The sequence below is a fragment of the Saimiri boliviensis genome, chromosome 21 (assembly GCF_048565385.1).
Source record: "Saimiri boliviensis isolate mSaiBol1 chromosome 21, mSaiBol1.pri, whole genome shotgun sequence".
NCBI classification, from domain to species: Eukaryota; Metazoa; Chordata; class Mammalia; order Primates; family Cebidae; genus Saimiri; species Saimiri boliviensis.
The window spans coordinates 14,620,131-14,644,803 of NC_133469.1; the positions used below are offsets into that span (position 1 = coordinate 14,620,131).

Consider the following 24,673-nt stretch of genomic DNA (forward strand, 5'->3'; position numbering starts at 1 on the left):
TTTTTTTTTTCAAAGATTCCTGGCAGAGTGCGGATGAGATCCAGCAATTTCCACCCGGAATTCAGAATCTGGGTGTCATCATTTGTTATAAGAAGACCATTTCCACAAGCAAGAGTGCCTGCTGGCCATGTGCGAGAGCCGGCTGTTGCTTTTGGAGAGTTCGCTGTGAGGAACTGGAGTGCAGAGCATGGATGAGGTGGGCTGCTGTGTGAGGGAGGCTGCCGCGGGGAGCCTGATGGATGTCCAGTCATGGGTAATGACTGTAACGGCTTGTAAGTTGGCTTTTTGTTTGCTTGAGGTGGAGTGTTGCTCTCTTGCCCAGGCTGGAGTGCAGTGGCACGATCTCGGGTCACTGCAACCTCCACCTCCCAGGTTCAAGCAATTCTTCTGCCTCAGCCTCCTGAGTAGCTGGGACTACAAGCACACGCCCATGCCCGGCTAATTTTTGTATTTTTAGTAGAAACTGGGTTTCACCATATTGGTCAGGCTTGTCTCAAACTCCTGACCTCAAGCAATCCACCCACCTTGGCCTCCCAAAGTGCTGAGATTATAGGCATGAGCCACCGCACCTAGCCAGGATATGTAAACTTTTATATAAGTGGACACTTCTGTTCTGGACACTTTATGGAGTAATTACCCTGTCAGGTATTATGCTGAGCTTTCTGTAGTAGCTAAACCTCATGCAGAACTGTGATGCTGGCAGGAATAATACCATTATATTATAGAGGTGGGGAAACAGCTGGGCGTGGTGGCTCAAGCCTCAAATCCCAACACTTCGGGAAGCTGAGGCAGAAGGATCAATTTAGCTCAGGAGTTTGAGACCAGCCTGGGTAGTATAAAGAGAACAGGGCTTGTCTCTACAAAAAATAAAATATTAGCCAGTCATAGTGCTTCCACCTGTGGTCCCAGCTACTCAGGAGCCTGAGGTGGGATTGTTTGAGCCCAGGAGTAAGGCTGCAGTGAGCTATGATCACACCACTACACTTCAACCTGAGTGACAGAAGGAGACCCTTTATCCAAAAAAAAAAAAAAAAAAAAAAAGTCCAGGTGCAGTGGCTCATGCCTGTAATCCCAACACTTTGGGAGGCTCAGGCAGGCAGATCACCTGAGGTAAGGAGTTTAAGACCAGCCTGAGCAACATAGTAAAACTCCGTCTCTACTAAAAATACAAAAATTAGCCAGACAGCCAGGCGCTGTGGCTCATGTCCATAATCCCAACACTTTAGGAGGCAGAAGGGGGCTAATCACAAGGTCAGGCGTTCGAGACCAGGCTGGCCAATATGGTGAAACTCCGTCTCTACTAAAAATACAAAATAGTTAACCAGGGGTGGTGGCAGGTGCCTGTAATCCTACCTACTCAAGAGGCTGAGGCAAGAGAATTGCTTGAACCTGGGAGGTAGAGGTTGCAGTAAACCAAGATTGCGCTACTGTACTCCAGCCTGGGCAACAGAGCGAGTGAAACGCCAGCTTAAAAAAAAAAAAAAAAACGCTTGTAATTCCAGCTACTCGAGAGGCTGAGGCCATAGAATCACTTGAACCCAGGAGGTGGAGGTTGCAGTGAACTGAGATCACACCACTGCTCTCCAGACTGACTGGGTGACAGAGGTTGTCTCAAAAAAAAAAAAGCTCAGCATTTCTTTTGGGTTTTTTTTGGTTTTTTTTGTTTTTTTTTTTTTTGAGACGGAGTTTCTCTCTTGTTACCCAGGCTGGAGTGCAATGGCATGATCTCGGCTCACTGCAACCTCCGCCTCCTGGGTTCAGGCAATTCTCCTGCCTCAGCCTCCTGAGTAGCTGGGATTACAGGCACGTGCCACCATGCCCAGCTAATTTTTTGTATTTTTAGTAGAGACGGGGTTTCACCATGTTGACCAGGATGGTCTCAATCTCTCGACCTCGTGATCCACCCGCCTCGGCCTCCCAAAGTGCTGGGATTACAGGCTTGAGCCACCGCGCCCGGCCTTTCTTTTGTTTTTTGTTTTGTTTTGAGACAGAGTTTCACTCTGTGACCCAGACTGGAGTGCAGTGGTGCAGTCTCGGTTCACTGCATCCTCCCCCTCCTGGGTTCAAGCACTTCTGCCCCAGCCTCCCAAGTAGCTGAGATTACAGATGCTCACCACCACACCCAGCTAATTTTTGTATATTTAGTAGAGATGGGGTTTCACCATGTTGACCAGGCTGGTCTTGAACTCCTGACCTCAGGTGATCCACCCACCTCGGCCTCCCAAAATGCTGGGATTAACAGGCGTGAGCCACCGAGCCCAGCCCAAAGCCCAGCATTTCTAAAGTACAGGTGTTTGTGTGTGCATGTGTGTGTTTCTGTTAAAAAAAAAACAACAACAACTAATTTTAATGAAAAGAATCAACCCTCAGAAAGGAAGCAAAAGGTTTCTTTAACTGTTTTAGAAGCAGTAGAGAGAAGTGTACATGCGGAGTTTTCAATGTGAATACCATGTTTAAAAACAGATTGAGGCCGGGCGTGGTGGCTCAAGCCTGTAATCCCAGCACTTTGGGAGGCCAAGGTGGGTGGATCACAAGGTCAAGAGATCGAGACCATCCTGGTCAACATGGTGAAACCCCATCTCTACTAAAAATACAAAAAATTAGCTGGGCATGGTGGCACGTGCCTGTAATCCCAGCTACTCAGGAGGCTGAGGCAGGAGAATTGCCTGAACCCAGGAGGCGGAGGTTGCGGTGAGCCGAGATCGTGCCATTGCACTCCAGCCTGGGTAACAAGAGCAAAACTCCGTCTCAAAAAAAAAAAAAAAAAAAAAAAAAAAAAAAAAAAAAAAGATTGAAGTGTTACTCGTGCCAGAGGTTTCCAGGTTGGACCAGTGTTCACCAAATTGCCTCTTGCAATCCCATGGTCCACTCCAACAGGACTAACAGAAAAGCAAGTGGAAGCGACTCAGGCTTATTCCCTAAAAATACTTTCCACTGCTTTTATCTGTTCTGCATGGGGTTACCAAGTTGACTGCTGCAGTAATCCTGCATGCAGAAACTCCCAGTTGCATACTGTTGCCTGTAATCTAGGTTCAGCCTAGTCTTAGGGCCCTGCCATACTTTATGAATTCTGTTTAATTTCCCACTATTGCATTCACCAAGTAAGACCAGCAACTAGTTTAGGAACTTTTTGCCAGCACCATTCTCATAATCTTCACAACCACCAAGAAACAGACATCCCCAAATTGCGTAACTGTACCAAAACATCTCATATGCCCCATAAATCAATGCCCACTAAAATTTTTGAAAAATTGGCCAGGTGTCATGGCGCACCCTTGCAATCCTAGCACTTTGGGAGGCCAAGGCAGCCGGATCACTTGAGCCTAGAAGGTCAGGGCTGTAGTGAGCCATGATCATGTCACTGTACTCCAGCCTGGGTGGCAGTAAGACTCTTGTCTTAAAAAGAAATAGACATCCCTACCTTATTTTTGGCAAAGTATTTTGCCTAGCCTCTCTGGTTCCAGTGCTTATTCAACAAATGGTTACTGTGGAACTTGTGTATGTCAGATACTGAACAAGTTCTGCTCTGAAGGAGATTATCTCTGATGTTGATACAGACTGAAGAAAGTAAGTGACAGTGGTATGTACTTTGGCCTGAGAGGTCACGGAAGTTTTTCCAGGGAGTCCCTGATACGATTTTTAATTAAAGAATCTCCAGCAAGGCCTGGCGTGGTGGCTCAAGCCTGTAATCCCAGCACTTTGGGAGGCCGAGGCGGGTGGATCACGAGGTCAAGAGATCGAGACCATCCTGGTCAACATGGTGAAACCCCGTCTCTACTAAAAATACAAAAAAATTAGCTGGGCATGGTGGTGCGTGCCTGTAATCCCAGCTACTCAGGAGGCTGAGGCAGGAGAATTGCCTGAACCCAGGAGACAGAAGTTGCGGTGAGCCGAGATTGTGCCATTGCACTCCAGCCTGGGTAACAAGAGCAAAACTCCATCTCAAAAAAAATGAAAAAAATCTCCAGCCCTGCAAAGCTGCAAGATCGCAGTTCTTTCTACCTGCCCTTCCCACAAGAACACTCAGCCCCATTTCACTGGACTTTGAAGGTTCCTACACTGACCTCATACTTCTTCCCATGTTAATCTCATGCAAGGGCCACGTGCCACCCCTGGGAAGCCAACCTTGATCATGCAGTTCATGTCATCTCCCTCATGCCATTTATCTTGCCGCCACTGAGTTTTAATTCCAGGCTCTTCCCTGTGATTGTAATCATATCCCTTCATCTCTAAGTCTCCCCTTGGCCAGTCAGCTCCCAAATGTCGGAAACAATCTCTTGCCCACCTCTCCTGTTGGCTGGAAGATCAAGACAGTCGTGTATGTTCCTTGGTAAACAGTACAGAGTCACTGTAGCAAACGCTTGTTAATTAGCTTGTCCGTCCTGGCTCCACCTCCCTGGTTTCCAGTCCCACAAAACTGGATAGGGCAACTAGTTTTAGTGTTTGGCTACATTCATGGAATATGAGAACTGGAATTCTCTCCAAAGATCACGTGCTCCCCACGCCCCCGTGTAGAGAGGTACATTTTAAAAAGAAGGACCCAGTGTCCCAACCCGGATCTCCAGCCTTTCCACCGTCGCCAGTGCGCGCCAGCCCCATGCCTGTCTAGCAGCCCCCGGAGCAGCGCGCGCAGCACGTGCGCGCCTCTCCAGCGCCAGGTCTGGAGCCTGCAGCCTGCCAGCCGGTCCCAGCGTGCCGCGCGTCGCGCACGTGACCCCGCCCCCTGCTATTGGTCCGGGCGCGAGGGGCGGGGCCGCCGCTACTAGAGAGCGGCCTCGCTCGACAACGGACTGCAGTCGGAGCTGCTGGGAGGTTCGCGCGCTTCGCGGGGGTCGGCAGGCGGCGGGGAGGCGGGAGCTGCGGGCGTGGGCACCGCGCAGGCGCGGGCAGCGACTCGCAGAGCGGACGCGGACTGGCGACAGGTGTGTTTGGGGGCATCCGTGTCACGTGGCCTAACAGCCGGGGTAGGGGGGCGCGCACACAAGCCACACCCCCTTCATGCTCCAGCCCGAGCGCTGGGGCGTGGCCAAATCGAGCTGCACCTCTGGAAGGTCCAACCTGGGGGAGGCCGAGAGGGTGTTGGGCACCCTCAAATTGGGAGTAAATTGGGGAGCACCCTCTCCTTCCCCCGGGGGGAGGTTACCACGTTCATATGCGGGGAGCTGGCACCCCTGGGGAAGGAGACCCTGAAGGAGATGAGATGGAGGGATTCATGATTCCAGGGAGCCCCAGGTCCCAGCTTGAAAAGGTGGAGTCGGGCAAATGAGCTCTGAAGAAGGCGGCTTCTGGGCCTGACCCTGCCCTGGACTGCGGTGAGAGCTCCCGCAGGTCCCCACCTCTTTCCTGGCCTCGTGTCTCCCTGCCGAAGCAAGGCCTAACCCCTCTGGTCTGCCGCAGGATGGGCCTCTCTGCCCTGGCCCCACTGTGGAGCTCCCCGGGGCTGCTCCTGGCCATCGCCCTGCACCCGTCGCTGTCAGTGCCCACGCACCGGGACTACTGCGTCCTGGGTGCGGGGCCCGCGGGCCTGCAGATGGCCTACTTCTTGCAGAGCGCTGGGCGCGACTACGCAGTGTTCGAACGCACCCAGAGGCCCGGCAGCTTCTTCACGCGCTACCCGCGGCACCGCAAGCTCATCAGCATCAACAAGCGGTACACGGGCAACGCCAACTCCGAGTTCAACCTCCGCCATGACTGGAACTCTCTGCTCAGCCACGACCCCCGGTTGCTCTTCAGACACTACTCGCGTGCCTACTTCCCTGACGCCCACGACATGGTGCGCTACTTGGGCGACTTTGCGGACACGCTGGGGCTCCGTGTCCTGTACAACACCACTATCACCCACGTCACTCTGGACAAGGACCAACGGGCCTGGAATGGCCACTACTTCATCCTGACCGACCAGAAAGGCCAGGTGCACCGGTGCAGGTAAGGCCAGTGCCAGAGCTCACCTGCACGGAAGCTGGGACCTTCCCCACCCGAACCAACCACACACCTTGGTTGGCCAGTAGGTGTAGAAGGAATGGAAGAAAAAAGGTATTTCTTTTTTTATATTTTTATTTATTTTATTTATTTATTTTTTCAGAAACTGACCTTTGATTATTTTATTTTTTGACACAGAGTCTCACTCTGTCGCCCAGGCTGGAGTGTGGTGGCACGATCTCAGCTCACCGCAACCTCTTTCTCCCTGGTTCAAGGGACTCTCCTGCCTCAGCCTCCCAAGTACCTGGAATTACAGGCACACACCACCACACCTGGCTAATTTTTGTATTTTTAATGGAGATGGGAGGGTTTCACCATGTTGACCAGGCTGGTATCGACCTCCTGATCTCAAGTGATCTGCCCCCCTTGGCCTCCCAAAGTGCTGTAATTACAGACGGGCGCCATCGTGCCTGGCCACAAAAGGGTATTTCTACCACTCCTTATTCCCACTGAAATTCAGAGCTAAGAGGTTCAGCTCAGCAATCATTTCTCCAGTGTGTCATTTAAAAAATATTGTAGTCAGATATGTTTGGCAAAGGATAACAAGTTTCTTCTCTCCAGGATCTGTCAGTCTAATATCTTCATATTTAGTGTGATGCTCCAGCACTGGGTAAAGTATTCAACGTAAGCACACCTTAGGTACCCACGGAACTCTCCTTGACTAGTCTCCTGGACTAAAATACATTCCAGAAGTAATGGGTCAAACGTCTCCAGACCGGCCCAGCAGGATTTCAGAACTGAACCAGAGCACGAGGCCCGGTAGGCAGTGCTTCAGCAATCCAAATGTGCTTTCTTTGGCTTGGGAGACAGCTTCATGTTGTGTGGACATCCCCAAACTTGCCTAATCTTCATGGGCCCCTATGGGGAAGGTTCACTGATCCTCATTTTGCAGACGAAGAACAGAGGCTCAGAGAAGTTGAGTCCCTGGTTCCGTGTCACATAGCTAAGTGGTAGAGCTGCAAATTGGGCTCCCATCATCCTGACTCCAAAGGCTATGCTCTCTCTGCTGCACCACACTGCCTCTCCCTTCCTGGCCATCTGCCCAGAACCTGCCTCCAGACAGACACTGAACCAGAGATCACCCTCTCCCGCCTGTTACCAGAGGCCCAACCCTGCTCTTTGCCCACTACAGTCCAAGGGAAAGAAGGGTTGCACTGATTTGGACTCATATTTTTAGGCAGCTTCTTGCCATGGCCAGCTACTCAGAAGGCAAATCACTTGAGCCCAGGAGGTTGAGGCTGCAATGAGCCATGATCAAGCTACTGAATTGCAGCCTGGGTGACAGAACAAGACCATGTCTCAACAAAAAAAAAAAAAAAAGAAGAAGAAGAAGTCTCGATTCTTTCTTTTGAGGCAGAGTTTTGCTCTTGTTGCCCGGGCTGGAGCCCAGTGGTGCAATCTCAGCTCACTGCAACCTCTGCTTCCCGGGTTCAAGTGATTCTCCTCTCTCAGCCTTCCAAATAGCTGGGATTATAGGCGCCTGCCACTGCACCCAGCTAATTTCTGTATTTTTAGTAGAGACGGGGTTCACCATGTTGGCCAGGCTTGTCTCGAACTCCTGACCTCAAGAGAGCCACCCACCTCAGCCTCCCAAACTCCTGGGATTACAGGTATGAGCCACCGTACCCAGCCTCCGATTCTGTTTTTGAAACCACCCTCTGATCAAAGCATTCTTCTGCAGGCCAGCAGGATGCAAGACCCCAGCTGCCTTCCCCTGGATGGCGATCCTTGCCAGTGGAAGGAGCAAGGCTTTGGAATCAGGCCTATCTGTGTTTAGATTCTGGCTCTGCTGCCTTTAGGAGCTTTAAAGCCATGGGCCTGCAGGGCCTGTGTCTCCTCACCTGTAAAGCAGGACACATACCACCTCCAGGTTGCTTGGAGGAGTAAGATGGTACATAGATACGCTTAGTATAGGACCTGGTACAGAATTACTGCTCAGTAGACAGATGCATCCGTCAGAGAAGTCAGAAAGGGGAAAGTAGGATGTCAGGTTTTATCACTAAGGGTGATACCTGGTCTGACGGCTGTGTGCAAAGTTAGGTGAATTCTCCATTTCTCATAGCATCACCTTCTCTGTCGCAGAGCAGAATTAACCCCCGGTACAGTGCTAGGGAAAATACTGTGAGCTCAGAGAGAGACAAGGTCAGAGTCTCTCAAGTGCACTGGAATGAAGCAGTAAACAGATGAATGAACGAATGAATGAATGAATGTCCTGTTATATTTTAGGGGCCAGCAGTTGGAGCGAGGCGGATGGGCAGGTGGGTCCAGGGAGTGGTTTTCACTGAGTTGTCCTGCAGCTGAGCGACTAAGCCATCTTTCCTCTGTCGCGCCTGCAGTGTCCTCCTTGTAGCCACTGGTTTATCAGTCCCCAACCAGGTCGACTTCCCTGGCTCTGAATACGTGGAGGGCTATGAATCCGTGTCCGTGGACCCTGAGGACTTCGTAGGCCAGAATGTGCTGATCCTGGGCCGTGGGAACTCGGCCTTTGAGACGGCAGACAACATCTTGGGTGTCACAAACTTTATCCACATGCTGAGCCGCTCCCGGGTCCGGCTGTCCTGGGCCACTCACTACGTTGGAGACCTCAGGTAGGCCCCATCCCTGCATGTGTGTGCTGTGCTGGGAGCCCAGCATGTGCAAAGAGCCTCCCCACCCTTCCCTCGCCCTTCCTGACCCCAGCTGCCCTGTCCATCCTTCCTCTGAGTCTCTTTTGCTGCATTTTCTGTGGGCCCAGAGCCATCAACAATGGCCTGCTGGATACCTACCAGCTGAAGTCCCTGGACGGCCTGCTCGAATCTGACCTGACAGATCTGGCCATCCTGAAGGACAGCAAAGGCAAGTTCCATGTCACCCTGAGATTCTTCCTGGAAGAAGCCGGCACCAACCAGAGTACCGACTCCATCACCCTCCCCCAGGACGACAACGACAACTTTGCCATGCGCGTGCCCTATGATCGGGTCATCCGCTGCCTGGGCTGGAACTTTGACTTCTCCATTTTCAATAAGTAAGTTCCACGTGGGAGCAAGTGGGATCGCCCAGCAAACCCTCCTGACCCCTCCCTAGGGGAACAGAGTGGCTGTTCAAGTAGGCTGGCGGCAGGGCTCCCAGGACAGCACCTTAAGAACGGATGTGAGCGCTGCCTGATTTCTCTCCAGGACATGAGCTCTCTGACCATTGAGGGTCCCAGGTGGCCCTAAGGCCTTTGGTCCTGGAGCAGGAGCAACAGGTCTTTATCAGCACTGGGAGCCTCCACCTGTGAGATGGAAAGGCCAGCTCAGACAGACTACAAAGAGGAATTTGCCAAAAGGCAGCGTAGCATGACAGATCACAGGTGTTGGGGTTGTCCTGAGAGTCCGTTTGACAAATCTGAGCTCAGTGAAAGTTACTTCACCATGCTGTGCCCCAGCATCCTGCCCTCTAAAACCAGATTCACAGTTTCTTTCTCATATGGTCATTACGAGGATTAACATAAGAATGTGCCTGGAGGCCGGGTGCTGTGGCTCACTCCTGTAATGCCAGCACTTTGGGAGGCAGGCAGATCACTTGAGGTCAGGAGTTCAAGACCAGCCTGGCCAACGCAGTGAAACCCCGTCTCTACTAAAAGTATAAAAATTAGCTGGGCGTGATGGCAGATGCCTGTAATCTCAGCTACTCAGGAGGCTGAGGCAGGAGAGTCACTTGAACCCAGGAGGCAGAGGTTGCAGTGAGCCAAGATCACGCCATTGCACTCCAGCCTGGGCGACAAGAGCAAAACTTTGTCTCAAATGAATAAATAAGTGCCTCCTACATAGCAGCTATTTTCATGAACAGCCCTTTCCACTGACAGGTCCCTCAGACTTAACTCGGGAAATGCATTTGGCAAGAAGTACCCGCTGATCCGAGCTAGCTATGAATCCAAAGGAAGCCGGGGTCTGTTTATCCTGGGTACCGCCAGCCATTCGGTAGACTACCGGAAATCTGCTGGGGGCTTCATCCACGGATTCCGATACACAGGTGAGCCCAGCTGAGAAGGCCACGGTCCCCAGACGGAACCACTTTCAGCGTCCCAGTCCTACGTCCAGAAGCATCAAGGGATTGCTTATCAGTAGCTCATGATCATAAATTGTCTTGGGGAGGTGACAACAGGTTTTTGTGGTCTGAAGACATGCCTAGCAAAGTATCAGATAAAATGTAAAGGACCGCACCTGTAGTCCTAGCTACTTGGGAGGCTGAGGCAGAAGGATCCCTTGAGTCCAGGAAGACAAGGTTGCAGTGAGCCGTCTTGATGCTACTGCACTCCAGCCTGGGCGACAGAGCAAGACGCTGTCTCAAAAATAAAATATAATCGCCAGGCGCGGTGGCTCAAGCCTGTAATCCCAGCACTTTGGGAGGCCGAGGCGGGTGGATCACGAGGTCGAGAGATCGAGACTATCCTGGTCAACATGGTGAAACCCCGTCTCTACTAAAAGTGCAAAAAATTAGCTGGGCATGGTGGCGCGTGCCTGTAATCCCAGCTACTCAGGAGGCTGAGGCAGGAGAATTGCCTGAACCCAGGAGGCGGAGGTTGCGGTGAGCCGAGATCGCGCCATTGCACTCCAGCCTGGGTAACAAGGGCGAAACTCCGTCTCAAAAAATAAATAAATAAATAAATAAATAAAATAAAATATAATCAAGTGTAGTGTAGACCAGGTGTGGGGGCTCACGCCTGTAATCCTAGCAATTTGAGAGGCTGAGGCGGGCGGATCACAAGGTCAGGACTTAGAGATCAGCCTGACCAATGTGGCGAAACCCCATCTCTACTAAAAATACAAAAACTTAGCCAGGCATGGTGGCACGTGTTTGTACTCAGGAGGCTGATGCAGGAGAATCACTTGAACCCGGGAAGTGCAGGTTGCAGTGAGTCGAGATTGCACCACTGCCCTCCAACCTAAGTGATGGAACAAAACCCTGTCAAAAAAATTAAATAAGGCCGGGCGCAGTGGCTCAAGCCTGTAATCCCAGCACTTTGGGAGGCCGAGGCGGGTGGATCACAAGATCAAGAGATCGAGATCATCCTGGTCAACATGGTGAAACCCCATCTCTACTAAAAAATACAAAAAATTAGCTGGGCATGGTGGCGCATGCCTGTAATCCCAGCTACTCAGGAGGCTGAGGCAGGAGAATTACCTGAACCCAGGAGGCGGAGGCTGCGGTGAGCCGAGATCGTGCCATTGCACTCCAGCCTGGGTAACAAGAGCGAAACTCCATCTCAAAAAAAAAAAAAAAAAAAGTTTAAATAAAAAATATTTTTAAAAAGAACTTAGTAGCCTGATGTGGTGGTACGTGCCTGTAATCCCAGCTACTCAGGAGGCTGAAGCAGGAGAATCACTTGAACCAGGGGGCAGAGGTTGCAGTGAGCCGAGATCTTGCCATTGCATTCCAGCCTGAGCAACAAGAGCGAAACTCTGTCTCAAAAAAAAGGATGGATTTAAGGCTGTGAAAGAGAGGGAGAAATCAAAGATTTCCATATGGGAGTCTCTGATGGAAACTGGGCTGTGAAGGGGGGAAGGTTTCTGAGGAAGGCTCTGTATCAAACTTGACACTCCTTGTGTGCAATGGGGCTGGTGGGACACCCACATGCTGAAGGCGTGAAGCGGGCGGACAGACTCTGGCCTGTAGACCAAATCCAGCTTTGCTCACTCCTTTGCCTGTTGCCTTGGCTGCTTTTACACTCGGAGCAGAATTGAGCCAGTCACTGAGTAGTGTATGGCCCACAAAGCAGAGAACATGGAGTGTCTGGCCCTTTGCATAAAATTCCTGTTGGCCCTGCTCTAAAGGCATCGGCCATCTCCTTCCTGCATGTTCACCGCCTACACATTTGCTCTGGGCCATGCAGACCAGTGTGTATGGCGTTCTAAGGGGTTGATGAGGCCTGGGTATCCCTCCCGGTGACCAGAGATAAAATCGTAAGTGCAGCATGCTGTTCTTCCTCCGTCCGGCCGTTCCAGCACGTGCTGTTCACCGGCTCCTGGAGCACCGCCATCACGGCATCGCCTGGCCGGCCACCGAGCTCCCCATCACACAGCTGACCAGCTCCATCGTGCGGCGTGTGAACGAGGCTTCTGGGCTCTACCAGATGTTCGGTGTGCTGGCCGATGTCATCCTGTTGAAGGAGTGAGTAGCCCATCCCCACCCCACTCCCCTCAGCCCAGCTTCCCACCGATAACCCGCCATAGCGCTTCTCTTCCTATTCCGGGTATGGGGTGCCCAGTTCCTTCCTAAGATGAAAGTTGCAGGGGGGAAGATGTCTGTTCTGGGGAAATACAGTGACGTCAACTATACAGACAGCCCTATGAGTGGCCATGGGCACATCATTGAGACTTTCTGAGCCTTTCTTCCTCATCTGCAAAATGGGGATGAATGTGCCTGCCTTGCAGCAGTGAAGGAAGGAGTAAAGGTCACTCGTGGAAGGTGTCTGGCACCACGTGGATGAGCAATAGCGAGAGCCAGCCGTGTGGATCTCAGAGCTCCCTCAGGCCAGGGCCTCGCCGGCCACCATCGTTGGAGTCAATTTAGTGATAAGTGGCAGATCCCAGAGGATGGACAATTCCTGAGAAGGAAACAGTGCAGAGGGATGAGGGGCCAGGGAGACAGGTGGCAGGGAGAAGTTGGGGAGCAACCTTCAGTCGGGGAACGGCCCGATCCAAAGGCAGGGCGTGCCGCAGCACAAGTTCAGGGACATGCAGGTAGCACAGCCGAGCTCTGCACAAAACCCTCAAGTCACTCTCTGTGTCCCTGCCCGTCTTTTTTTTTTTTAAGACAGAGTCTCGCTCTGTCACCCAGGTTGGAGTACAGTGGCACGATTTTAGTTCACTGCAACATCTGCCTCCTAGGTTCAAGCAATTCTCTTGCTTAAGCCTCCCAAGTAGCTGGGATTACAGGCACCTGCCACCATGCCTGGCTAATTTTTTTTTTTTTTTTTTTGACTCAGAGTCTCACTCTGTCTTAGTCAGGCTGGAGTGCACTGGCACGATCTTGGCTCACTGCAGCCTCTGCCTGCCAGATTCAAGCAGTTCTCGTGCTTCAGCCTCCCAAGTAGCTGGGATTACAGGCACATGCTACCATGCCCAGCTAATTTTAGTAGAGATGGGGTTTCACCATGTTGGCCAGGCTGGTCTCAAACTCCTGACCTCAGGTGATCCACCCACCTCAGCCTCCCAAAGTGCTGGGATTACAGGCGTTAGTCACCATGCCCAGCACCCCTGTCTTGAATGACACCCTACATGCAAACTGTGGGCAAGTCCTGTCACCTCTTCCTTCAGATGATGTCTGGAACCCAACCAGCTCTCACCTGCTCCACCACCACCACCTCGGTTCTAAATTACCAGGCTCTGTCACCTGCACCCATACGACAGCTGCCCTACTTAGCCTGTGGTCTGTTCTCAGCAAGGTAACCAGAGTGGTCCTTAGAAACCTGAGACATGGCCGGTCACGGTGGCTCATGCCTGTAATCCCAGCACTTTGGGAGGCTGAGGCAAGTGGATCACCTGAGGTCAGGAATTCAGGCTCAGCCTGATCAACATGGAGAAACCCTGTCTCTACTAAAAACACCAAAAAATTAGCTGGGCATGGTGGTGCATGCCTGTAATCCCAGCTACTGGAGAGACTGAGGCAGGAAAATTGCTCGAACCTGGGAGGCGGAGGTTTCGGTGAGCTGAGATCGCACTAGCAGTGTCACCTCTCAGACCAGACCACCCCTTGGGTCCCGTTACGGGAGGCCCTGCCCTCCTTCACCTGCCCTCTCAGTCCTCTGACCCCGTCTCCTGCCCCGTGCCTCTCATTGACTCCCCTCAGCCACATCGGCCTCCTCTGTTCTTGAACACCAGGTGCTCACACATGCCTCAGGGCTTTTTCCTGATGGTTCTCTCTGCCTGGGACACTCTTGCCCCAGATAGTCCATCCAGGTCACATGGTGTTTTCTGGACTCTACCCCACATGTGAGTGAGAGCCAAGCTGAAACAGTGATGTTAAGTGAGGCGTGCGATACTTGATTGCCACCCTTAACGGGGTGACGTGCACGCGCACATGCACGCTCACCCGCCCTCCACACCCCCCACCCCTGCCACGGCGCCCAGGGCCTCCCCAACACTGCCGTTCTCCCAGGAATGCCGCCGCCTTCGAGTACCTGGAGGAGTTCCCGCTACAGATGCTGGCCCAGCTGGAGATGCTCACGGGGAGGAAGGCACAGCATGGGCTCTTCGTCATCATCATGGAATATGGCAGAAATTTCTCTGGCCCCGACAAGGACGTCTTTTTTGATAACCGGTCTGTGGGGCATACGGAAGACGCCTGGCAGTCTAACTTCCTCCATCCCGTCATCTACTACTACAGACACCTCCCCACTGGTAAGCGGGTCTCTGCCCTCCCCCAACCTGCTGGCTGCGCAGACCTCTCCGTCCCCAGGGTGGTCACCCACTCTGAAACCTTCACACCCACGCTCACCTGCCAGGGGGGACAGCTGGGGAGCTCTGCCTAGAGATGAATCAGGGCAGAAGGTCTGAGAATGATAAATGATGCTTCCAGATTCTGGCACATACCGTGGCCAGCACAGGCCATGAGGGGAATGTCATGCTTTCCACCAGTCACCACATAGTAACAGGGACACGACCCCGCTGCAGGGCTCTAGAGGAGGCTGCCCACGGTGGAGCGGGAGGCTTCTGAAGAGTAGAAGGAACCGGAGCTGGTTAACATGGTACTGAGAAGCTGGGCGAAATTCCCAGGCCTGTCCTTTTGTTACTGTGTGGCCTTGAACCATTACTTAACCTCTCTGAGCCCCAAACTCCCCCTCTATAAAATGGGGATTACAACAGTATCTTCCTTGCAGGGTTTCATGAGGTTAGATCTAACAGCATACACAGAATGCCAGCCCGGTGCGGGCACAGAGTAGCTGCCGATAAATGGACAACCTCAGGAACACGACTCCTGCTTCAGAGCTTGAAGGGCAGTCAGGTGGAAGAAGCTGGTTTCAACAGGGGTTGTTTCCAAAGGCAGAAGACTTGTCAGCAGGTGGCAGTGACAGGGATGCAGGTCTGTGGTCAGTAAAAGGAGGCACTAAGAGTGAACGCTGGCCAGGCGTGATGGCTCACGCCTGTAATCCCAGCACTTCGGGAGGCCAAGGCAGGTGGATCACGAGGTCAGGAGATCGAGACCATCCTGGCCAACATGGTGAAACCCCGTCTCCACTAAAAATACAAAAATTAGCCTGACGTAATGGTGCACACCTGTAGTCAAGAGTGAAAGCTGTTCAGCGGTGGCATTGGTCACCTCCAAAGTCAGGTTTCCCAAAACAACAATGGCCAAGTCATGACTCGATGGCCACCTGACTGGGACACTGCGGGAGGGAGCCCACAACAGGGGGAAGCTGAACGAGATGACTGCTGAGACCCCTCTCATCCCAGGGCCTCTCTCAGTCTTCTCACAGAAAGGCCAGCTTGAAAGCAGCCAGGGCCAGGTGCGGGGGCTCACGCCTGTAATCACGGCACTTAGGGAGGCTGAGGCAGGTGGATCACCTGAGGTCAGGAGTTTGAGACCAGCCTGGCCAACATGGTAGAGACTAGAAACCTCGTCTCTACTAAAAATGTGAAAAAAGAGCTGGCCATGGTGGCATGTACCTGTAGTCCCAGCTACTCTGGAGGCTGAGGCACAAGAATCGCCTGAACCCAGGAGGTAGAGGTTGTGGTGAGCCTCTAAATTGTACCACTGCACTCCAGCCTGGACAACAGAACGAGACTGTCTCAAACCAATAATAATAAAAATAAAACAGCTTTAATAGGTCTCAGTCCGTGAGAGTCTTAAGCACCAGCTTCACGTTATTCATTTCAGTACTGCCTTCCAAAATCGTAAGGGAAAAATCTAGTTCCTCTTCCTCGTGGCAGCCTTCCAAATACCTGCAGGTGATGAACAGGCCCAGCGTGGGAGGCTGTCGGGAGAGCCGAGCAGGAGCAAATGAGGGAAGTGTTTGGGGCGAGCAGGATCCGTGCTGTGTCGCCGGGAGGAGGGGAAGCCCAGCCTCAGCTCTGACCTGGCGCCCTCTCTCCTCCCCACAGAACAGGAGGTGAGGTTCCGCCCTGCACACTGGCCCCTGCCTCGGCCCACGGCCATCCACCACATCGTGGAAGACTTCTTGACAGACTGGACCGCCCCGATCGGACACATCCTACCTCTGAGGCGCTTCCTGGAGAACTGTTTGGAAACCGATTTGCGAAGTTTCTATGCAGGTAACTTAAGCTCCCAGAAGGACAAAGGGACTGAGCTCCAGGTTGAAGAAAGTTCACAAAGACCCAAGCCCCGTGGAGTTTCAGGACCCATATCTGAAAATTCAAACCCCAGACTCCCGTTCCTGACAATGTCATGGTCTAAATTACAACACACCTAAAAATACTGGATAACATGTCTTTTTTTTTTTTTTTTTTTTTTTTTTTTTTTTTTTGAGACGGAGTTTCGCTCTTCTTACCCAGCCTGGAGTGCAATGGCGCGATCTCGGCTCACCGCAACCTCCGCCTCCTGGGTTCAGGCAATTCTCCTGCCTCAGCCTCCTGAGTAGCTGGGATTACAGGCACGCGCCACCATGCCCAGCTAACTTTTTGTATTTTTTTTTTTAGTAGAGACGGGGTTTCACCATGTTGACCAGGATGGTCTCGATCTCTCGACCTCGTGATCCACCCGCCTCGGCCTCCCAAAGTGCTGGGATTACAGGCTTGAGCCACCGCGCGCGGCCTTTTTTTTTTTTTTTTTTTTTTTTTTTTTTTTTTTTCTTGAGATGGGAGTCTCATTCTGTCGCCCAGGCTGGAGAGCATTGGTGAGATCGCAGCTCACTGCAACCTCTGCCTGCCAGGTTCAAGCAATTCTCCTGCCTTAGCCTCCTGAGTAGCTGGGACTACAGGTGTGTGCCACCATGCCTGGCTAATTTTTTTTGTTTTTTTAGTAGAGACGGGGTTTCACCATATTGGCCAGGCTAGTCTTGAACTCCTGACCTCGTGATCCCCCTGCCTCAGCCTCCCAAAGTTCTGGGATTATAGGCATGAGCCACTGTGCCTGGCCAATATGTCTTTTTAAAAGAATTAGCACCGGGCGCGGTGGCTCAAGCCTGTAATCCCAGCACTTTGGGAGGCCGAGGCGGGTGGATCACGAGGTCGAGAGATCGAGACCATCCTGGTCAACATGGTGAAACCCCGTCTCTACTAAAAGTGTAAAAAATTAGCTGGGCATGGTGGCGTGTGCCTGTAATCCCAGCTACTCAGGAGGCTGAGGCAGGATAATTGCCTGAGCCCAGGAGGCGGAGGTTGCGGTGAGCCGAGATCGCGCCATTGCACTCCAGCCTGGGTAACAAGGGCGAAACTCAGTCTCTAAATAAATAAATAAATAAATAAATAAATAAATAAAAATAAAAGAATTAGCAGGGGCTAGTAGTGATTTCTGTTCAAAAACTATAAAGATGTCTATACATAAAGAACTGGCAGAAAAATAAGGCCACTCCCCAGAGGCCAGATCTATAAAAAGCACAAATCCTGCTGAGCTGGACCCCTGCCGGTCATCAGGAGCCCAGAGCCTGGGCTTCAATGGACCACCCTTTAGGATGGGAAGACAGGGCTGGAGAGGATGACAGGCTTGTTTTGAGACATTAAAATAAAGCTTGGATCTCAGTAGGGAAGCTGGGGGCCAAACCCCTCCCAAGGGGGAGGTAGAGGAGATGCATGCTTTTCGGCCCTAGAGAGAGTGGGAGAGAAAAACCTCTGAAAATTTCCAACCAGTAGGCCTCACTTGTGTAAATTTGGGGCCAAACTTCATGAAATCATTGAGCTGCAGAAATCACAGAAGCAAATACGTGCCTTCTCTTAAAAAATAGACTATTAGACCAGGTGCGGTGGGTCATGCCTGCAATCTGAGCACTTTGGGAGGCCAAGGTGGGCGGATCACCTGAGGCCAGGAGTTCGAGACCAGCTGTGGCTAACGTGATAAAACCCCATCTCTATTAAAAGTAAAAAAATGGGCCGGGCGCGGTGGCTCAAGCCTGTAATCCCAGCACTTTGGGAGGCCGAGGCGGGTGGATCACGAGGGCGAGAGATCGAGACCATCCTGGTCAACATGGTGAAACCCCGTCTCTACTAAAAATACAAAAAACTAGCTGGGCGTGGTGGCGCGTGCCTGTAATCCCAGCTACTTAGGAGGCTGAGGCAGGAGAATTGCCTGAGCCCAGGAGGCGGAGGTTGCGGTGAGCCGAGATCGCGCCATTGCACTCCAGCCTGGGCAACAAGAGTGAAACTCCGTCTCAAAAAAAAAAAAAAAAAAAAAAGTAAAAAAATGAGCAGGGCATGGTGGTCAGCGCCTGTAATCCAAGCTACTTGGGAGGCTGAGGCACCAGAATCGATTGAACCCTGGAGGCGGAGGTTGCAGTGAGCCAACATCAGGCCACTGCACTCCAGCCTGAGCAACAGAGTGAGACTCTGTCTCGAAAACAACAACAAAAGAAATGCCAGTGTGTGTGAGGGAGTGAATTCCCACCCTAAGTTGTAGGTCCCACTGAGGCATTGTCCCAGGGCCTTTACCCTCCTGTCTGCCACCCTGTAGATACTGTTCAGCTGTACAGGCCACTGTGTGCTGCTGCCTTGGACCGGGGAGAATCCCCCCAGCAGAAAGCCAGCTGGCACCGTGGCAGCCATCTCTCCGTTCCTGTAGCTGATGTGCAGCTGCTAGTGCTGGTCCCAGATTCTGCTGGGTGTCTGTGCCCCCTGCAGAGGAGGTGATGCCATCAGAAGGTGATGCCTGCCAAACAGCCACCTTGCTGCCTTCGCAGTCTTCCCGCTGTCCTCTCTCGCATCTGCTCTCTTCCCTGCTTGGAGAGGATTGCCATGGCCTGGCCTGCCAGAGGCCTCCATGCAAAGAGTCAGAAATAAACAGGAAGTCATATTTCTGGAGCACCCATGAAAGCCTCTCGACATCCTTCGTACTATGACTGTTTTTCACTTGAGATAGAGGGGCTCAGAGGGTGAGAGTTAACAGAAGAACCCCAGCCTGTTTCTGACACTCTGTCTGCCCTTCCTGTTTTTAACTCCCTCAGAAAGCTGAGCCCAGTATCTGTGTCAGTTCTTCTTTTTGTTTCAAGTCTTATAAGTACTTGGCTAAAAGACTTTCTCGGCCGGGCACGGTGGCTCATGCCTGTAATCCCAGCACTTTGGGAGGCCAAGGCAAGCAAACCATTTGAGGTCAGAGGTTAGAGACCAGCCTGGCCAACATGATGAAACCCCATCTCTACTAAAAATTCAAAGAAATTATCCGGGTGTGGTGGCAGACACCTGTAATCCCAGCTACTGGGAGCCTAAGGCAGGAGAATCTCTTGACCCCAGGAAGTGGAGGTTGCAGTGAGCTGAGATCACACCACTGCACTCCAGCCTGGGTGACTGAGCGAGACTCCATCTCAAAACAAAACAAAAAAGACCCTTTTCCTCACTGCATTAGTCTGTTCTCACATTGCTGTAAAGAAGTATCTGAGATTGCATAATTTATAAAGAAATAGGTTTCATTGGCTCACAGTTCTACAGGCTGTATAAGAAGCCTAGCAGCCTCTGCTTCTGGATGCTGGATCACACCTGTAATCACAGCACTTTGGGAGGCTGAGGCAGGCAGATCACTTGAGGTCAGTAGTTCAAGATGAGCCTGGCCAACATGGTGAAACTCCATCTCTACTTAAAAAATACAAAAATTGTCCAGGCACAGTGGTTCATGCCTGTAATCCCAGCACTTTACAAGGCCAAGGCAGGCAGATCACCTGAGGTTAGGAGTTCGAAACCAGCCTGGCCTGACCAACATGGTGAAACCCCGTCCCTACTACACATAAAAAATTAGCCAGGTGTGGTGGTGTGCCTGTAGTCCCAGCTACTCGGGAGGCTGATGCAGGAGAATCTCTTGAACCCAGGAGGTGGAGGTTGCAGTGAGCTGGGATCGAGCCAGTGTACTCCAGCCTGCCTGGGCAACAGAAGAAGACTGCCTCAAGGAAAAAATAGAAACTGCTCCCATGATCTAGTCACCTGCCAGCATGCCCCACCTCCAGCTTTAGGGATTACATTTCAGCATGGGATTTGGGCCGGGACACAGACCCGAACCATATCACCCACCTTCCCTACTTTCATTCTCATTTTTTTTTTTTTTTTTTGAGACAGTCTCTGCCACCCAGGCTGGAGTGCAGTGGCACGATCTCGGCTCACTGCAACCTCTGCCTCCTGTTCAAGTGATTCTCCTGCCTCAGCCTCCCGAATAGCTAGGACTACAGGTGTGCATCACCACGCCTGGCTCATTTTTGTATTTTTAGTAGAGACTGGGTTTCACCATGTTGGCCAGGCTGGTCTTGAAGGGCTAACTTCAAGCAATCTGCCCGCCTCAGCATCCCAAAGAGCTGGGAATACAGTTATGAGCCACCGTGCCTGGCCATTTCTTCATATTTCAACATGATAAGTATCTACAACTGTCTTTTTTTTTTTGAGACGGAGTCACTCTGTCGTCCAGGCTGGAGTGCAGTGGCATGATCTTGGCTCCCTACAACCTGCACCTCCCGAGTTCAAGCGATTCTCCTGCCTCAGCCTGCTGAGTAGCTGGGATTACAGGCGTCTGCCACCACACCCAGCTAATTTTTTTATTTTTAGTATAGACGGGGTTTCGCCATGTTGGTCAGGCTGGTCTCGAACTCCTGACCTCGTGATCTGCCCACCTCGGCCTCTCAAAATGCATTACATGCACAAACCACCACCCCTGGCCCCACAGCTGTCTTATGGTTGACCAAATTTGAGGCACGTACCAGCTTTCTGTTGTGGGGCAGGTGAGGATTTACCTGTTTATCTTTCTCTACCCCACACTGTTTAGATCAGAACTTTGCACACAGTATTTGCAACTCGGATGTTGAGAGAATGCGTTTTTGCAGCAGCTCTGAGCTTACTGTGGGACTGACCGAGTTCCCAGCCACAACAGGCCAAGGGTCCACTCATAAGGGTTGGAGCCCCGACTCCACTGTGGCTGCCTGCAGAGCCCCGCGCTCGGCCCTGATCTCTCAGAGCTGATGCATTGCTGTGGTTTGCTTTCATTTTCAAGCCTGTTCTTCCAAAGTGTCAAGGCAGCCCCCTGCCCTGGAGCCTTGCGGAAGGTCATGATTCTTGACCTACTCAGGTTGGACGTGAGAGGCCCAGGAAGGTCAGCTCCTAGTTTCAAGAGATGGAAGATACCAGGCGAGGCCTGCAGTGAAGCCCCCACACCAGACATCAGCAGCCCCTTCCTGCACCCCTCCCCACACCTCCCAGCCTGGCTCATTCTCCTCATTTTGCTTTTGTGCAGAGTCCTGCTTCCTGTTTGCCCTCACGCACCAGAAGCTGCCACCCTTTTGCCAGCAGGGGTACCTGAGGATGCAGGGACTCGTCAGTACCGAAAGTCTTCGGCAGCACAGAGTGGAGAGCTGGCTCCCATGGAACCATGCCGCCACGGACAGCCGCCTGGAGGACAGCAGCCAGCAGCCTGGCGACCAGGAGCCACTTGATGCTCCCATGGCTCCAGGGCCTCTGGCCCAGTCCCTTGATAGCAACAAAGAGGAGCTCTGACTGTCCTTTCCTAAGCTGTGGGCATGGTGACTAGGCCTCCCCACCCAGGCCTATGGTCAGTCCCTCTTTTGCCAAAGACCACTCAGATCATGGCAGTGACTGCACCAAAGCCACCCAGACGGCATGTGAGGGCTGAAAATCAGCGATGCAGTGGTCTCCTCCTCCTGTCCGGAAGCAGAACAAAGGTATCCTCTACCAGGTGTGAGTTGCCTGTCTGCAATGGGGCTGTCGGTGGGCCCCAGGCCAGCTTCAGTTCTGCCCCCGCTCAAGTGTTTCTCTTCCTTCCAGGCCCCTCCTCAGGTGGGCCTGCATCCCGCCTGTGGAGCGTTTCCCAGGTGAAACCCATCCACATCTGAAGGGTTTGTGGCATGCACTTTAAAATAAAAGCTCTGATACCAACAACCACCATAACGGGCAGGTGGGATTGTTGGCGCAGAAGACTGCTGAAGACACCAGCTGAGAGATGTCAAGTAATTCCCAGGGTCCCCCCACTGGGAGTCCCTGTCTATGTCACTTGCCACACACTGCCTCAACCGTCTCTCATTTTCAGCAGGGTTTGGGCTTAGCTACAGAGCCCAGGGGGGTCAGCCCCGCTTATCATAGGCCCAGCAGGCTGATCTCGAGCAGCAATAGGACAGCTCCCTGCAGAGCCATCTTATCTCAGCAGCTTTCTCCCAGAGCCGCAGGATTCAGAGCTGCTCTCCCCAGTTGCACCCCCTGAGTTGTGGTCCAGCTCACTCTTCTCTCCCATCCTGCTCCGTTCCCTCTCCCTGCCCCCTGGCATCCTGAACCATGCCTTGCTTCTGACCTGCCTGGTCAAGTTTTGTGAAACTTACCCTGCTGTCTTTCTGCGGCGGGCATTCATACATGCCCGGCATGTGTGAGGAGACATGTCCTAATGCCTTTGCGTGATAACGAGGGTGAATTTAGTTCCTGGTCTTTTCATTGTCCTTCCTCACCAGCAGTCTGCACTCTCCCGTCAGCCGTCTTAATCTCAGTTATAACTGCATAAGAGAATCACAGTGATTTTTCAAAGCCCAGGAAAATACGTGATTGCTTTTTCACTGGTTCTTACTAGCTCTTCGTGTATCCACTCAGAATTCCAAAGACACAGAAAATTTAAAAATTAAAAATATGTGCCATTGCACTCCAGCCTGGGCAACAAGAACCAAACTCAGTCTCAAAAAAAATGTTTTTGTTTTTTTTTTTAGTAAAGTATGCACTGGGCGCAGTGGCTCATGCCTGTAATCCCAGCACTTTGCAGGAGGCTGAGGTGGGCCAATCACCTGAGGTCAGGAATTCGAGATCAGCCTGACCAACACAGCAAAATCCTGTCTTTACTAAAAATACAAAAAATGAGCTGGGCATGGTGTTGTGTACCGGTAATCCCAGCTACTTGGGAGGCTGAGGAAGGAGAATTGTTTGAACCTGGGAGGCAGAAGTTTCTATGAGCAGAGACTGAGCCACTGGACTCCAGCCTGGGTGACAAAGCAAGACTCCATCTCAAAAAATATTGTAAAAAATATGCTGCAACAAAAGTGAAAAAATTTTAAAAAGAATTCCAAGGACACAGGCTTTCCGGATCCAGAGCCCTTTCATGGGGACATCCTCTTTCCTTCTTGGCTAGACCCAGACTTTTTCTTTTTAGTCAGAGTTTCGCTCCAGGCTAGAGTGCAATGGGATGATCTTAGCTCACTGCAACCTCTGCCTCCCAGATTCAAGCATATCTGCCTCAGCCTCCCAAGTAGTTGGGATTACAGGGGCCTGCCACCACGCCCAACTAATTTTTGTATTTTTAACATAAGACGGGAGTTTCACCACGTTGGCCAGGCTGATCTCGAACTCTTGACCTGAGGGGATCCACCTGTCTTGCCCTCCCAAAGTATTGGGATTACAGGCATGAACCACCACTCCTGACCCAGTCCAAACTTCTTAACCACCTGGACCCACTGTCTACAGACACAGTTCCCTCCAGTTCTTCCAGAGTTACACTCCAATGGCCTGATTCTCCAATGGTCAGGGAGGAATTGTTTACTGGGATGGTTTGCATGGGGCTGAAACTTCTAAATTTGGGGTTTCTCGCTAACCCAGGTGTTTGGATTACATACAGATTGTGGGTAAGCAAACATTGGATCCTCTTGTTGTGGTGGTGGTGGTGGTGGTTGTTTAGATGGGGTCTTGCTTTATTACCCAGGCTGGAGTGCAGTGGCGCGATCTCAGCTCATTGCAACCTCTGCTTCCCAGGTTCAAGCAATTCTCCTGTCTCAGCCTCCCGAGTAGCTAGGACTACAGGCGCCTGCCAGCATGCCTGGCTAATTTTTGTATTTTTAGTAGAGATGGGGTTTCACCTTGTTGACCAGGCTGGTCTCGAACTCCTGACCTCAGGTGATGCACCAACTTCAGTCTCCCAAAGTGCTGGGATTACAGGTGTGAGCCACTGCACCCAGCCTTCAGAACATTTTTTTTTTAATTTCTTAATTAGGATCATATTCATAATGTCAAATACTATTACACCCGTCTTGCCCACCCAGTTCCTGAAGAGTGGCCGAGCCATTTGTTCCAATAAGAATATGAGGTGCTGCAGCAATACGTGACAACTGCTGCTTTCTCCTTATTTTTTTTTTTTTTTATTTTTTTTTTTTGGGACAGGGTTTCACTATGTTGGCCAGACTAAGTTCAAGACTGGTCTGATCTTGTGATCCACCCTCCTCAGCCTCCCAAAGTGCTGGGATTATAGGTGTGAGCCACTCTGCCTGGCCTTTTTTTTCTTTTTTCTTTTTTTTTTTTTTTGAGATGGAGTCTCACTCTCACCCAGGCTGGAGTGCAGTGGTGCGGTCTCAGCTCACTGCAGCCTCTGCCTTCTGTGTTCAAGTGATTCGCCTGCCTCTGCCTCCTGAGTAGCTGGGACTACAGGCACCTGCCAATCACGCTCAACTAATTTTTGTATTTTTAGTAGAGACAGGGTTTCACCATGTTGGCCAGGCTGGTTTCGAACTCCTTACCTCAAATGATCTGCCCACCTCAGCCTCTCAAAGTGCTGGGGTAACAGGCATGAGCCACTGCGCCCAGCCCGGTGTTTGTTATTTTAAAAAGCTGAT

At 51.8% G+C, this 24,673-nt stretch overlaps 1 protein-coding gene across 3 annotated transcripts; it reads left to right on the forward strand.

Moving 5' to 3' along the window:
* Positions 1-61: 61 nt before the first annotated feature.
* On the forward strand, positions 62-24,180 carry FOXRED2 (FAD dependent oxidoreductase domain containing 2). 3 transcript variants are annotated; one of them, XM_039463168.2, is made up of 9 exons: positions 62-4,922; positions 5,223-5,925; positions 8,316-8,567; positions 8,714-8,983; positions 9,806-9,972; positions 11,946-12,111; positions 14,101-14,342; positions 16,044-16,214; positions 21,316-24,175. In XM_039463168.2, exons 2-9 carry the CDS (start codon positions 5,399-5,401, stop codon positions 21,573-21,575), a joined length of 2,055 nt encoding a protein of 684 aa, XP_039319102.2. In that variant the 5' UTR covers positions 62-4,922; positions 5,223-5,398; the 3' UTR covers positions 21,576-24,175. The 3 variants fall into 3 exon arrangements, with proteins under 3 accessions (XP_039319102.2, XP_039319103.2, XP_074247239.1); XM_039463169.2 differs by having other exon boundaries at positions 5,398-5,925; XM_074391138.1 differs by having other exon boundaries at positions 4,780-4,922; positions 5,549-5,925; positions 21,316-24,180.
* The last annotated feature ends 493 nt before the right edge of the window (positions 24,181-24,673 follow it).

What these genes read in the sequence shown, in the direction of transcription:
- FOXRED2 (XM_039463168.2), top strand. Translation starts at nt 5,399, where the DNA reads ATGGGCCTCTCTGCCCTGGCCCCACTGTGGAGCTCCCCGGGGCTGCTC. An exon ending in GGCCAGGTGCACCGGTGCAG is followed by an intron (nt 5,926 to 8,315) that starts GTAAGGCCAGTG and finishes TCGCGCCTGCAG; the next exon opens with TGTCCTCCTTGTAGCCACTG. An exon ending in GACTTCTCCATTTTCAATAA is followed by an intron (nt 8,984 to 9,805) that starts GTAAGTTCCACG and finishes TTCCACTGACAG; the next exon opens with GTCCCTCAGACTTAACTCGG.